Source organism: Monodon monoceros, unplaced genomic scaffold (assembly GCF_005190385.1).
Source record: "Monodon monoceros isolate NGI ecotype Baffin Bay Population unplaced genomic scaffold, NGI_Narwhal_1 Super_Scaffold_3, whole genome shotgun sequence".
NCBI classification, from domain to species: Eukaryota; Metazoa; Chordata; class Mammalia; order Artiodactyla; family Monodontidae; genus Monodon; species Monodon monoceros.
In genome coordinates, this window is record NW_021703780.1 from 13,421,457 (window position 1) to 13,435,105 (window position 13,649).

Below are 13,649 nucleotides of genomic sequence, written 5' to 3' on the forward strand. Positions count from 1 at the left end.
GTGAGAAGAAAGTGTCAAGAATTGTCCCAAGGTCCACCAGCTGTACCGTGTCTGAGCTGGGTGGGAAACGGCAAGATTCATTTCACACCCCGCCCATAATGGTGCCGCCAGCATTGTCGTGTTTTTGATAACAGGAACACCGTTTGCTGAATACCCGTGTTTCAGGAGGCTCACCTTTGTTCTTTCTCTTCTTTACAACATCTCTGTAAAGAGTAGGAACCGTTGTCCCAAGTTTACCACAGATGAGGAATCCTAACTCCTGATTCTTTGACGGTGGGATTTTCACAAGGTCATACCCACGCTGAGCGGCAGAGCTGGGATTTGAGGTCAGGTTGGTCAGAATTCAAAGTCCAGGCTCTGGAGACCTGTTAACATGCTCTGTCCTTCTGAACTTTAGTGACGAAGCTCCCTCCTTCCACTAGGCCCCAGGGAGACGGGCGGTGCAGGAAGGGTGTGGACTGGCGGGGCAGGGAAAGGGCATAGTGGCCAGTGCAGGGCCTGGGGGTTGCTGGGGTGTGGGGAGTGAGGCAGGGAGGGGGAGATTGACGCAGAGTTCCCAGGGACCCCCGGGCAGCCACCAATGGCAGGTGCCTCTGCAGCGCCTGCCGGCTGCCCAGGGAATATGTTCTCATTGCTCACGTTGGTTTCCCTCGTTGGTTGGCGAGGTAGGTGTTTCTTCCTCAGCCGTGCTTTGCCTGCACTGACCCCTGAGATCTGTGATTCACTTGGAAACCTCTGGTACTCCTATGTCCTTGGTTTTTAGGAAGGTGATTTCTCTCATGGCTCTGGGAGGCATTGGGAGGATGCATTTGTCTGGTGTTTGGAAACTGAAAGGTATATAACACGGGTGCTATGTGCTATTGTGATGGTTACACTGCAGTGAACGGAAGCGCAGCTCAGAAGTGGTGTTGGTAGAGGCTGGCGATTCCTGGGTGTCTGCATCAGGGGCGACGGCTTGTTGCTTCTGGTGCCCAGCACATCCTGGATTTACGTGGACCCTTTTTTCTTGTCTTTCACCTAAGGCAAGCACTGCCACAGGTCGAGAGGGGGGAAGCGGGGATTTTTAGAAAATGTCATTGGCAGAAAAGGGTCCTGTGAAGATGCTGGGTGTGAGAAGAGTGTGACAAGTCCTCTGGGCCTTTGCCTGGTGGCTTTCAGAGAGGAAAGGGAATGATGTGTTCTTGGGTGTATTCCAGGTACTGTGGGAAAAAGGCACTAGCGTGGACCAGGCACTTCTCTTTTAATAATAACTCATCCTGTGTAAGATAAAGGCACCTGTTGTACTTTAAATTGATGGGAAACTTCATCTTGGGTCGAGAGAGTTTTGAGGGTCACGCAGCCAGTGCGAGGTGGGCCTGGGGTCCAGCGCCTGTCCCCAGGGCCTGGCATCTCTCCTTTATACCATGCTGCAGCCAGGCCACCTGCCAGCTCAGGCTCATTGGCATGCAGAGGTCCCTACGTTGGGTCTGGGAAGTGCCTTTGTGCTGGTGGCTTGCTCTTTTTTTTAAAGATTCTTTTGATGTGGACCATTTTTAACGTCCTTATTGAATTTGTTACAATATTGCTTCTGTTTTTATGTTTTAGTTTTTTGGCCTCAAGGCATGTGTGATCTTAGTTCCCCGACCAGGGATCGAACCCACACCCCCTGCATTGGAAGGCGAAATCTTAAACACTGGACTGCCAGGGAAGTCCCTGGCGGCTCTTTCTGATCTGGTCCCGAGGACATAGGCCCATGACACCGAATCTGTTCAGATAAGACTAGCTCTGCTCCCCTGGGGAATGTCAAGTCAGCCACCATTGGCCGATCCCCAGCTAGCCACTGGCACGTCCTTGGCATTTCCATGTGTGGCCAGCGGCTCAGGCACCTGCCTGGGTTCTTTATCCAGCTGTCGTGGTCAGACAAGGTTCTGAGCCCTGTGGAGGCCCTGCCTGCTCTGTGCCTCTTCCCGAGAGGCGGACGCCCTTCAGTGTTCCTCACAGGTGTCAGCCATGGGCAGCTGAACGTACCTCCTTGAAGCACAAGGGCCCTCTCAGGCCGAGTTACCTGGATTTTGTTTTCACCCTCTTTCTGGAACTGGTGTGAACTGAAACTGCGGTAGAAGCTATGACAGGCCTCAGAGATTCAGCCGATGTTTGTCTCTGAGAGTCATACGGTAAACTCAGTTTCTTGTGCTGTGCAAGGTGGTTATTGCCCTGAGAGCATCTCCTAGTCCCTGGTTGCGTGGGTAGGTAAAGGGACGCCTTCGTGGGCATGGGAGAAGGCTCTGGCATTAATGTTCCAGCACCTTCTATCAGGTGTTGGCCCCCAGGCCAGATCCAGCCTGCTGACCTCTGCCTTAGATCATTCTGCAGAGAGGATTTTTCTTGGCAAAAGGCCTCAGAGGAGCTGGTAGAAAGTGGGTAGAGAAGTTATCGTTTCATGGGTATGAAATTTCAGTTTAGGGTGATGAAAAAGTTCTGGAGATGGTTATTGAACTTCCTTTATAAACCTTACAGTGACAACGATGGGTGGGTCTGATTAGTCCCGCTTTATAGCAGGATATATGCAGACTCAAAGTTGAAGCTATTTTCTTAAAATTTCATGGCGAGTGGGAGGGCCATCATTCAACCCCAGGGCTTTCTGAACTTACTTTGCCATAGATGTCTGGGTCTAAAGGAAAGCTGGAGGACTTGGGGCTGGTTCTTGCCCAGAGGACTTTTTAAAATGCTACAGAAGTACTTGAAAGGTTTGTTTTGTCCCTTTTCATGCCTTTTGCCTGGACCCTCATACCTGTCTTGGACATGGACGAGCCAGAGGGGCGCCTGGACAGTGCTTGGCCTCCCCAGGAAGAGGGGTTGCCTAGCGGAAATCTCCACTTGCCTGCTTTGGGGCCCAGCTGAGGGTCTGTAGCTTCTGTTTTGTCCTGGCTGCCCGGTCATGACTGAGCCGGGCGTCATGTTCTGAGCCTCTGGTATCCGCTGCCCACAGGAGCTGCTTCAGCCAAGATAAGCTGACTCCTTGCTAATCACCCCCTGCCAGCTTCCCCCACCCGGAGCCCGCAGGCTGCCTGGGCCATGGGCTGGGCTTTCCCCGGAGCCCGACGGCACTCCCCTGGCCACTCTCATTTCTGAATTTGTCTTTTCCTTTCTGCCCTTATTTTTGCCCTTCTTGGTTTCAAACTTGAACAGACAGATTTTGTTCCTGCAAGTGGACACTCTCCATCCTCTCCTGGTCATCTGCATTCTTGTTGTGTGGGCCTCAGGCTGGAAGCCTTTTGTAATCACTCTGGGTTTTTCCACGCTCGGCCCTCTCTGCCGTGACTGCGTCTGACCACTGGTTCAGGATCCCGCAGGCGGTTCAGGGGACACGAGGACACCTGGGGGAGCTTCTGGGCTCTTAAAATAGCATTAGCTTCCTCCATGCTTTTAAACCTACTCTGACCTCATACGGTTGTACCTGGTATGTTCATCCTGAGCCGATTTGAATTAATTTATTTGGTGTAAAGTGGGCCCTTTTAAAATCAAATGGTTTGTAGGAGGCATCAGGTTTGGTGGGGGGGGGGATCCACAATGAAAATGAAACCTTGTAGGGAGCTTAGAGTAGCTTCTTTTAAGTGTTTTATTTTAACTTATTTTTATTTTTTAAAATAACTTTAATTTTATTTTAAAAATATATTTTGAATTTTTAGCAAGTCAACCAGGGAGGACGAATGAGGGCGTCTCGTTTCTTGGGTTCCTAAGTTCTTTTTTTTCTTTTAAAACTTATTTATTTATTTATTTTTGGCTGCGTTGGGTCTTCGTTGCTGCGCGCGGGCTTTCTCTAGTTGCGGCGAGCGGGGGCTACTGTTAGTTGCGGTGCGTGGACTTCTCATTGCGGTGGCTTCTCTTGTTGGGGAGCACGGGCTGTAGGCGCATGGGCTTCAGTAGTTGTGGCTCGCGGGCTCTAGAGCGCAGGCTTAGTAGTTGTGGCGCATGGGCTTAGTTGCTCTGCGGCATGCGGGATCTTCCCTGGCCAGGGTTCGAACCTGTGTCCCCTGCGTTGGCAGGAGGACTCTGAGCAACCAGGGAAGTCCCCTACTAAGTTCTTTTTGAGGTTCAGAGTTCATGCTGGTCCTGTGCTTAAGGAAAAACACCCTAAAAAAACCAATCACAATTATAAAAGTAATACAATTTCTACTGTCAAATCCAGGAAATTGTAAAGAAGAATGATTAATAACCGTCAGAATATTCCTTCACCTAGACGAAATTTGTCAGCATTTTGGTGTATGTTTTCATCTACACCTATGCTTGTCTAACAAAATTGAGATCTTACTATTTCTTTCTGTTTCCCCTAATATTATACTGAAAGCATTTATGCATTTTCCCATGGCATCAGACCAATCTTGAAAACATCACATGGGGCTTCCCTGGTGGCGCAGTGGTTGAGAATCTGCCTGCCAATGCAGGGGACACGGGTTCGAGCCCTGGTTTTGGGAAGATCCCACATGCCTGCGGAGCAACTGGGCCCGTGAGCCACAATTACTGAGCCTGCGCGTCTGGAGCCTGTGCTCCGCAACAAGAGAGGCCGCAATAGTGAGAGGCCCGCGCACCGCGATGAAGAGTGGCCCCCGCTTGCCGCAACTAGAGAAAACCCTCGCACAGAAACGAAGACCCAACACAGCCATAAATTAATTAATTAATTAATTAAAAAAAAAAAAGAAAACATCACATGGATGGGTCATAGATTGTCGAACCATTCCCATTTTGGGGACTATATTTGCAGGTTTGCACTGTTACAAATAATACATCTTTGTAGTTAAATCTTTGACCTCATTTGTGATTACTGCCTTGAGAGAAAATCCTGGAAGTTATTGGATCAAAGGATATACATTTGCATTTCTCTACATGGACAAATTGCTTTCTGGGAAAACTTGTTCTGGAGTAGACATTCTACCGGCAGAGAATGAGCTATCTGTTTTCTCTTCAGTGTTTAGTCTTTATAATCATTGATAATTTAAGTGAAAAGTGGTACCTCGCTGGTATCTTCATTTAAGTTTGATTACTAGTGAGGTTGAACACTTTCCTTATGTTTGTGGCCACTTTTATTTCTTTCATTAGTTTGTTCATGTCCTTTGGCAGTTATTCTGTGAGGTGGTAGCATTTTTCTTGTAGATTTGGAAGAGCTCTTGTAATGTTAGTGACTCTTTGTCATAATTGCAGATACTTTTCTCCACCAGGTTGCTTATTAGTTTTGTTGATTATATGTATGAGTGTGTGTGTTTATATGTACACAGGTTAATTTTCATATAGATGGGTCTTTATATATATTTTTTTGTTTTATGCTTATTATAAGTGTTCAAAGTTTTCTTCTAAATCTGGGAGACAACTTTTAATTTAACTCATTAATCCATTTGAAGCTTATTTTGGTGAAAAGTATGAGTAATAATCTGTATCTTTTTCCAAAAGATCCCTTTCCCCGCCTCTGTCTATTGAAATACTGTTCTTTCCTCAATGACATGTAAGGCCATCTTTATCATGTACTATATTCTCATCTGTTCCCGTCCTTTTTCTGGGCTGTCTGTCATTTTCCATTATCAGATGCTGTTGGAATTAAAGTAACTTTGAGCTCTCCTCATTGTCCTTTTCCAAGATCCTTTTATACAAAGTTAAAAGTCACTTTGTCTAGGTGGAGAAAGAAATATTCCCTCTGGGAATCAATTCAGCGAAAAGACACCTGAGGCTTCAATGCCAAAGAATCAGTCGCACAAGTTAGGGATGCATTTCCCAAAATAAGACTTTGCATAGTTGTGAAAATTTAAACAGGCGTCTTGCCAAGTATCCTATGTACCAGCTGAAGGATCCACAGGGCAGTGAGTTGTAATAAAAAGGGCTATTTTTGTGTTCCCAGACTCCTGCGGTGAAAGAACATATACTGTTTTCAAACCAGATGCATCCTTCTGGTTTTTAGATTCTGCCACTTCCTGGCTTATGTGTTTATTAGGACCACAGCTTCATGTCGTTCTGCAAATGATGTACATTCCAGTGCTGTTGGGTTTGTCTGCCCTTTCGTATCTCGGTGGGAACCACTGACCCTAGAGTGGGATACCCAGGTATTTTCCCAACTGTGAGAGGACCAGTAGTTCTCTAATCCTGGGTGCCATAGAAGTTCCTCAGGGGGTTTACAGACTGTGAACAATAAAGATTTTAATCAGCAGAGAGAGTGTTTCATTGCTTATTTTATGTATTTAGGTTCTCTGTAAGATTTTGTTTTGTCCATCACTGATAGGTTCAACAAGCCCTGACCTAGATAGTCTAAGGTCTCTTGGAGTTCTAAAGTCATGTAATTCTGTAGTTCCTCATGCTATCAGCTCACCCAGAGGTAGCCCCGGGTGTCCAATTCTGTGTTCTTGTTAAAAGAGAAGAAAGGAAACCTGGAGAAAACTCTAGCCCACCAATTTCAGACTGAAAGTCTATTCAGGGATTGGTCCATTGTTTTCTCTCATTTTCTCTTTTGTCCCCCGGCTGCCTGGTGGCTTCAGAACATGCTCCTCCTTATGTGGGGTTCCTCCATCACTTATCTTTGTTCCACCAGGAGTAGTTCATGATCTCGAGCTGTATTCTTTCTGTCCCAGGCAGGGAACGTGGTGACAGGAGAGATGGTGGAAGAGCTTATTCTTTCAGGAGCAGATATAATCAAAGTGGGCGTTGGACCAGGTAAGATTTGCTGGGAGCACAGCAGGGGCTGTGGGCGGGGGGCAGGGGCGGGGAGAATTGGGATCTGGGGCTTGGAGGGACCGGAGATGCCCAGAAGGTACCCCATGAATGATCCATCCACAAGTTTAAAGCACATTTCTTTTGGAAGTTATCATTGAGCTTCTGATCAGAAGAGGCTCCTGAATAGATATATCATTGAGCTGCTTTCTGATGCCTCTGGGGAAGTTCTGAATGAACTTGAATGTGGTTTGAATGAGCTCTTGGTTTCAGAACATTAACGTGGAAGAAAAGAATGAGGTCTCATGAATGATCCCATTCACCTTGAAGAGGAAGGTGAAGGGTGGAGAATCCATGGGGGCAAGTCTATGTGAATGTTCGAGGGACCCCAAACATTGCAAATAGGCATGCAGCTGTGAGGTCACATTCGAACTTGACCTGTGGCTTAGGCGGTTATCATCTCTGGCTCCTCGCCTGGTACATATCCATCTCAGATTTTGCAACATCCTCCTGGGCCTTCTCTCCCAGGATTGCCATCGGCATTTTGAACTGAGGAACGAGGAGGAACCTTTCTATCCTATACTGGGCGGTTCCATTTTCTCTTGGGGCCACTTGACGCTGGCCTTCCCCTTTGGCCAGACAGGAGCATGAGCTTCCATATTTTTAATGTCTTCATTGTCCCATTTTAAAATTCCTCCTCGCACATCCATTATTAACCAAACACTAAAACTGAAGAGAAGGAAAGAACGAGATACACATTTTTTTGTTTTTTAAAGAAACCCATATTTTATGTATTCATTTTTGGCCGTGCTGTGCGGGATGCACGATCTTAGTTCCCTGACCAGGGATTGAAGCCATGCCCCCTGGAGGGGAAGTGTGGAGCCCTAACCACTGGACTGCCAGGGAAGTCCTGAGATACACATTTTCATTTGGAAATAAAAAATAGCAAAGATTTTTTATAGGTATCGTCTACCCAGAAGACACTACCTAAAAAGGAAGCAAATAATAAACCAATATGAGAAGAGTCTTTGGGAAAGCACTGCCAGGATGCAGAAGACATCATTGTGTTGTGACCTGGCACCGTTGTCAGCCTTGAGGAACTAGGGTGGACATGAAGAGACTCTTGGGGAGGGGGAGCCCTGTACGCTTGTGAAAGGCCCCGAGCTTTCACTTTGGTCTTTACTGGGTGTCTGCCATTATTGAAAAGTCAGAGAGGATAAAGCCCAGTTCCTGCTTACAGGGCGCTCTGCCCGCCTAGAATGGGCTGTAATAGATTAGGCTTGTAATCGGGTCGAATAGGCTGATAACAGGCCGGGAAGGCTCTTTTCCCCCAACGCAGAGCACGTACCGGTTACCTATTTGAGTGTCTCCTAGCTGCCATCGTGCTGGGTGGGTGCTGTACAGGATGTGAGGTGTCTTCTCGGCTCTCAGAGCCGTTCCTGATGTAATCTTGAGCATTCAGCCGCCCTCGTTTCCTTCCCAAACGTCCTCTATATATACAGTCTCTTTCCCCCGAAGATTTATTGTCCTTCCACTGTCGCTGTGTGCCTCCCAGGCTGTCTGTTTAGAACAGGCGTGACTGAAGGGTGTAAGAGGCTTTCTTTGAGCCTGATGTATTGGAGCCACTTCTGTAAATTTATTGGAGAGGATGTGTACGTTTCACGAATTCTTCAGCATAAAAACACTGGGTACTGTCTAGATGACAGGATTAAAAAAGGTTCATTATGGAACAACTCCTGGCACTTGGGAAAAAGCATTAAAAATGCACCCCTCGCCCCACCCCCTGCTCTGGGCTGGTACCTAGTTTCTCCTTTCAACCTGGGGCTTAATCAAGACCCCTCCCACGCCTTGGCCCTCGCCTGTACAGAGCTCCAGGCCGCTGCAGCTGAGCCCCTGCCCTCCGCTGAGGGTCTGGCAGATGAGTGGGAAAGGAGAAAAGCGAATTCTGAACCAGAACCAGAGGTTATACAACTCCAGTTGTGCCTCGCACAGTGTGTGCCTGGGACAGGGGTGCCTTGGTCAGGAGAGAAGGTCATTGGCCCCAGGGTAGTGAGTGGCCCGTGTTGTGAGGATGGACAGAAAGAGGTGGTTCTGCCCTGCAGCTCGATGCTGGAGAAGGTGGCTCCCCAGTCCCGGTTTCCCTGCTGGAGCCAGGCCTCAGGGTGTAGCCGTGGTTCTCCAGTCCTGTCCCTAAAGACACCCCCCTTCCCCCGGGAGAGGTCTGTGGGAAGCTGAGAAGCCACTGGTGGTGGTGGGGAGCCTCAACCGAGGGTCCGGCGGGAGGGAGGAGTTCATGCCCAGCTTTTACACTGGCCCCAGGGCACCCCAGAGGCGACACCACCAGACCTGCAGGAGGGACTGAGTGAGTGAGTGGTGAAGCTGTAGAGACAGGGACGTGGGTGACTCATTCATTCTCGAGTTCACGCATTCTTTCTGTGACTATTTATAGTGCCCTTATTATGTTCAGGGCTCTGTTCTCAGTGCTGGATTGACCACACTGAATATCCAGGGAGCTTACCCTCCAGCAGAGAAAACAGATCCTCGGTTCTTACGCAAATAATGATTTAAATGCTGTTTTTGAAATGAGGGCTGTGATGAACAACTTCCCTGTGGCAGTGACATTTAAGATGAAGCCTGAAAGATGAGAAAGTGTTGGCTGGACCAGGGGGTTGGTGCAGAGGGGAACGCTCCACAGAGAGAACACCCTGTACAGAGGATCCCCGAGGTGGGAGGAGCTGAAAGGGCAGCGTGGCTGGAGCCTGCTGAGTAGGGGCAGGAGGAGAGAGCCGGCAGAGCAGGGGAGACAGTCCGGAGCTTGATCCAGGTGGTCTCGGGGCGGGTGCTCGCCTGCTGGGAGGGAGGGGGAGACTTGAGCAAGGGGCCCTGTGTGCTGGAGAGGCCCATGCTCTTGGCGTGACTCGGAGTGGACCTCCCTGGACTAATACCCTGCAGGCAGTCAACCAGGACTGGAGTTGACTGGGGAGGGCAGAGGTCTAGGGGATGAAAGCATCGAGGAGGCTGCTGTGAGTTCTGCAATGGAAGCTGACCTCAGAGTCCTGGCTGGACTGGGTGGGAGATGGGCCACGAGAGGGTGGGGGCCAGGAGGCTGGGGCGTGGAGAGGACAGAGCTGAGTCAGAGGGAGGCTGCAGGAATGCCCTGAGCGCCGGCTCCCTTTTCTCAGGGGCTTATTGCAAGGCTGGGCAATTTTCATCTCTCTTGTCATTTAATATCTCCCTCACAGCCCTATGAGGTCAGTGCTTTTATTTTCATTTTACAAGCGAGGTATCGAGGCTTAGAGAAGTTAGTAATTTGACAAAGGTTGAAGGTCAGGGAGGCATCTGAAGGTCCCTTGTGGTTGCGTGGAAAGTGAAGGAAGGTGGGAAAGTATGGAGTTTAAGGATGGAGGGTCAGTAAGTGGGAGCTGATGTCATAGAAGAGAGTGACAAGGTGTAGGGTGGAGTGTCCTGGATAATAGCAGATGACGGTGATGAAGCCCTGAAGGGATCCAAGGCCAGATGGTGGCCACCTCCATTGAGCTGTGGGGCAGCCCCATGGCTCCCCTCCCGCCACTGTGGGAAGTTCACCCCCAGGAAATTGGGGCAGGGCTGTGTGACGGTGATGGAGGCTCGTTTTGTATCCCGTTCTGCTCGTTCATAACCATCTCTCTTTGGGGTCTCCCTCTTTCTCCATCCAGGTTCCGTGTGTACCACCCGCACCAAGACGGGAGTGGGGTACCCGCAGCTGAGTGCTGTGATCGAGTGCGCAGACTCGGCCCACGGCCTGAAGGGGCACATCATCTCGGTAAGTGTCCAAGTGGGGCTGGTGGAAGGGTCTGGGAGCATCTGAGGAAGGCCCCTGCTCCCTGGCTGCCCTTCACCTTGTTGGCATCCTGTGGGCTCGGGAGTGAGCCAGGCACATGGTCACGGCATTTGGTGACAGTCGACCCTACTCCCTATGGATTCAGCTCGAGGTGGTGGGTAGCATGACGGGGGGATACGTGGGGAGCTTTGAGAAAGTGAGAGGGCCACGTGTTAGCTTGCTAGGGCTGCCGTAACAAAGTGCCCCAGACTGGGTGGCTCAAACAAGAGAAGTATATTGTCTCACAATCCTGGAGGCCAGAAGTCCAAGATTAAGGTGTCAGCAGGCCATGAAGCCTCCAGGGAAGGCTCTGTTCCAGGCCTCCCAAGCTTCTGGTAGTTCCTTGGCTTATGGCACCAGAGCTCCAGTTTTTACGTGGTGTCCTCCCTGTGTGCATGTTTGCCTTTGTGTCCAAATTTCTCCTTTTTATAAGAACATCCGTCATTTTGGATTAGAGGCCCATCCTACTCCAGGGTGACCTCATTTTCGCTCATCATATCTGCAGCGGTGTCAGATGCTGTCACCGGTTACCGTAGTGAGGGCAGATTGAGCAGGATGTTGGGGGCAGAAGTTAGATTTTTGTGGGTGGAGAAATGTATGGGAAGGAGATGAGCAGAAGCAGTCAGTGATCATGAAGCTTCTGGAAGTACAGCACCTCAGTACTCAGCCACTAAATGTCAAGGATTGAATGAATGTCAAGTTAATCCTCAATTTATCTGTTATTCTACTCCACCTTTATCGACATGACCGTCATTCACATAGTTACCACGTCTCTCCCCTTCTAGATGAGATGCTCAGAATAGGACAGAACATGTCAGATATAACTGGATGGACTTGGACAGAGCTATGGCTTCCACTTATGTGGGTCATACATACATACATGTATATTATATATAATTAAATTATGTGTATTTAATATATATATATAAATTCTGAAGTGGTGGTGTATTTTTAGTGGTGCTGTAACAATGAACTCGCACTGAATATAGTAAATTAAATCTTCAGACCTTTACACTTGTCCAGTTGCTAAGCCGAGCTCCCACATTAAGTAACTGACAGATTATTTTGTAAAAACTCCAGATGTAGTAAATTTCATATCCTGGTGGAATGATCTCTTGTTGATTTTGGCTCAGCATTTCAGCTGGTGAGATTTGATTTCCGGACCTGCTTTGAGGGTATAATAATACTCTTTAAAAATCCCTATGTGCACACCATCTCATTTGAGTTTTACTATGGCATTGGAGCCCTACAGCCATTGCTTCCCGGCACGTGACTTGTTACAACCAAAACGAAGATCTAGTTCTTTGACTCGTGGTCCAGCGCACACTTCCTGTGCTCCTTCCAGTTGTTTATCCAGACTTTCCATCCATCCATCCATCCATTCAGTCAGCACGTATTTATTGAGCATCTACTGTGTGCTAGAAGCCACAATAAATGACCAAAGATTTATTGGCTGCTGACAGAGTTCTAAGACCTTCCAATTAATATCTTTTCCTTTTAGCTTTTGCTCCAGTGAACAAATTAAAACCCATTTATTGAACAACTCATGTGTAAAAGGCTGACATAGAGCCATCATCCTACCTTTACGGAGTGTGGTGATTGAACTCACTGGAGTCAGCAAACAGCACTGTCCTCCAATATGGTTCTCAAATGCTCACCGTAGCCTCGTCTTGGGCCGGCTGCATGACATTCACCAGGGAGACTTTTCACCGTAGACATTCCTGGACCCCATCCTGTTGAATTAGACTCTTCATAGTTTGCCCTCCACAGCACCATATGTAATTAGTTATAAGTCTCCATTCACCATCAAGTGTCTTAATAACAATTTAGACCATATATATCTTCCTTGAGTGGCCACCATTTCTGAATCAGTGGAGGTCAAATTAATGAAGTTTTACTGTGAAATTATTCTGAGATCCCATACTTGTGTCTTTCTAGAAATTTCCCAGTTGCTTAGTTTATAGGACCATTTGGGGAGTAGGGGTGGAGGCTCTGCTTGCACCACAAGTGACTCTGAAAATCAACTTGGGATCTCCGTACCCACCATCATTTTATAGCTTTTGTCAGCAGTTCTCTAAGTGTGTGCCCAGACCTGGAGTATCATTATCAACTGAGGACTTGTTAGAAGTTCTTGGGCCTCGTCTCAGACCTACTGAGTCAAACTCTGAAGGTGAGGCCCAGGAATCTTTTAACAAGCCCTCTAGGTACTTCAGATGTGCTCCCAAATTTGAGAACCACTGGCTTCTGGAGTCGAGGGTCGGTACACACAGGTCGGGTCCGTGTACCAGAGCCAGAGCTCTGTCTGCTGGCACCTAGGGAACAGCTTCTGTGAATTTCTCAGGAATAGTGACAGCCCAGGCTGGTGATACCGATGCTCCAAGGTTCTTATTTTTCCATTGATGGCCAGAGCTTTCCTAGATGGGGTTAGAAGTTCAATCTGTAATGCAGACCCCGTGAAGTTCACAGACTTACATAGGTTCTGCACCCTTGACGTCAGTTCATTCCTTCTGACCAGCAGCTGAGTGTCTTGGGGTTCAAAGCAGCTGTTTTTCTCACTGTCCCTTTGTCTAATGGAGTTTCACAAGCAGGTTTCTCCCACTTGCCAAGCGTCCTAAACCCACTGGAAACCCATCAACCGTTAGGATCCTGCCACTTTGTCCAGTTTCCTTCCAGCTGTCTCATTTTACACTTTCGTTGCTGAATTAGCATGTGTGTGCTACTGAAGTTCAGAAGGAAGCCACAGCAGGGGGTCGGTTACACCCAAGAGGCTGGATGTGAACTGTGGTCCACGTGGGCTTCTGAGAGGCAGAGGACTGAGAAATCCAGGACACCTCCTGGGTAGGTGAAGATTAAGGTGTGACCAGTTCATTTTGTCTTGTCATCTGCTAGGGACATGACACAAAGGAGAGCATTTTAAAGGTGGAAACAGCATTAGAGGAAGTAATGGCTGACATGTATTGAGCAGCTACTGTCTTTTGGGCACGGTACACCTATAATCTCTCATCCTTGGAACAATCTAGGTATTAGGTAGCTGTTCTCTTCATTGGACAGGTGTATTTGGGTTCTCTAGAGAAACAGAACCAATAGGGTGTGTGTGTGCGTGTGTGTAGATATAGATTTA

The 13,649-nt window shown here is 48.2% G+C and overlaps 1 protein-coding gene across 1 annotated transcript in view; it reads left to right on the top strand.

Moving 5' to 3' along the window:
- Nucleotides 1-13,649, top strand: part of GMPR (guanosine monophosphate reductase) — a 40,811-nt gene that overhangs the window by 13,783 nt on the left and 13,379 nt on the right. The window contains 2 exon segments of the mRNA XM_029244478.1: nt 6,591-6,672; nt 10,365-10,471. Of these exon segments, the coding sequence (XP_029100311.1) occupies nt 6,591-6,672; nt 10,365-10,471 (189 nt within the window).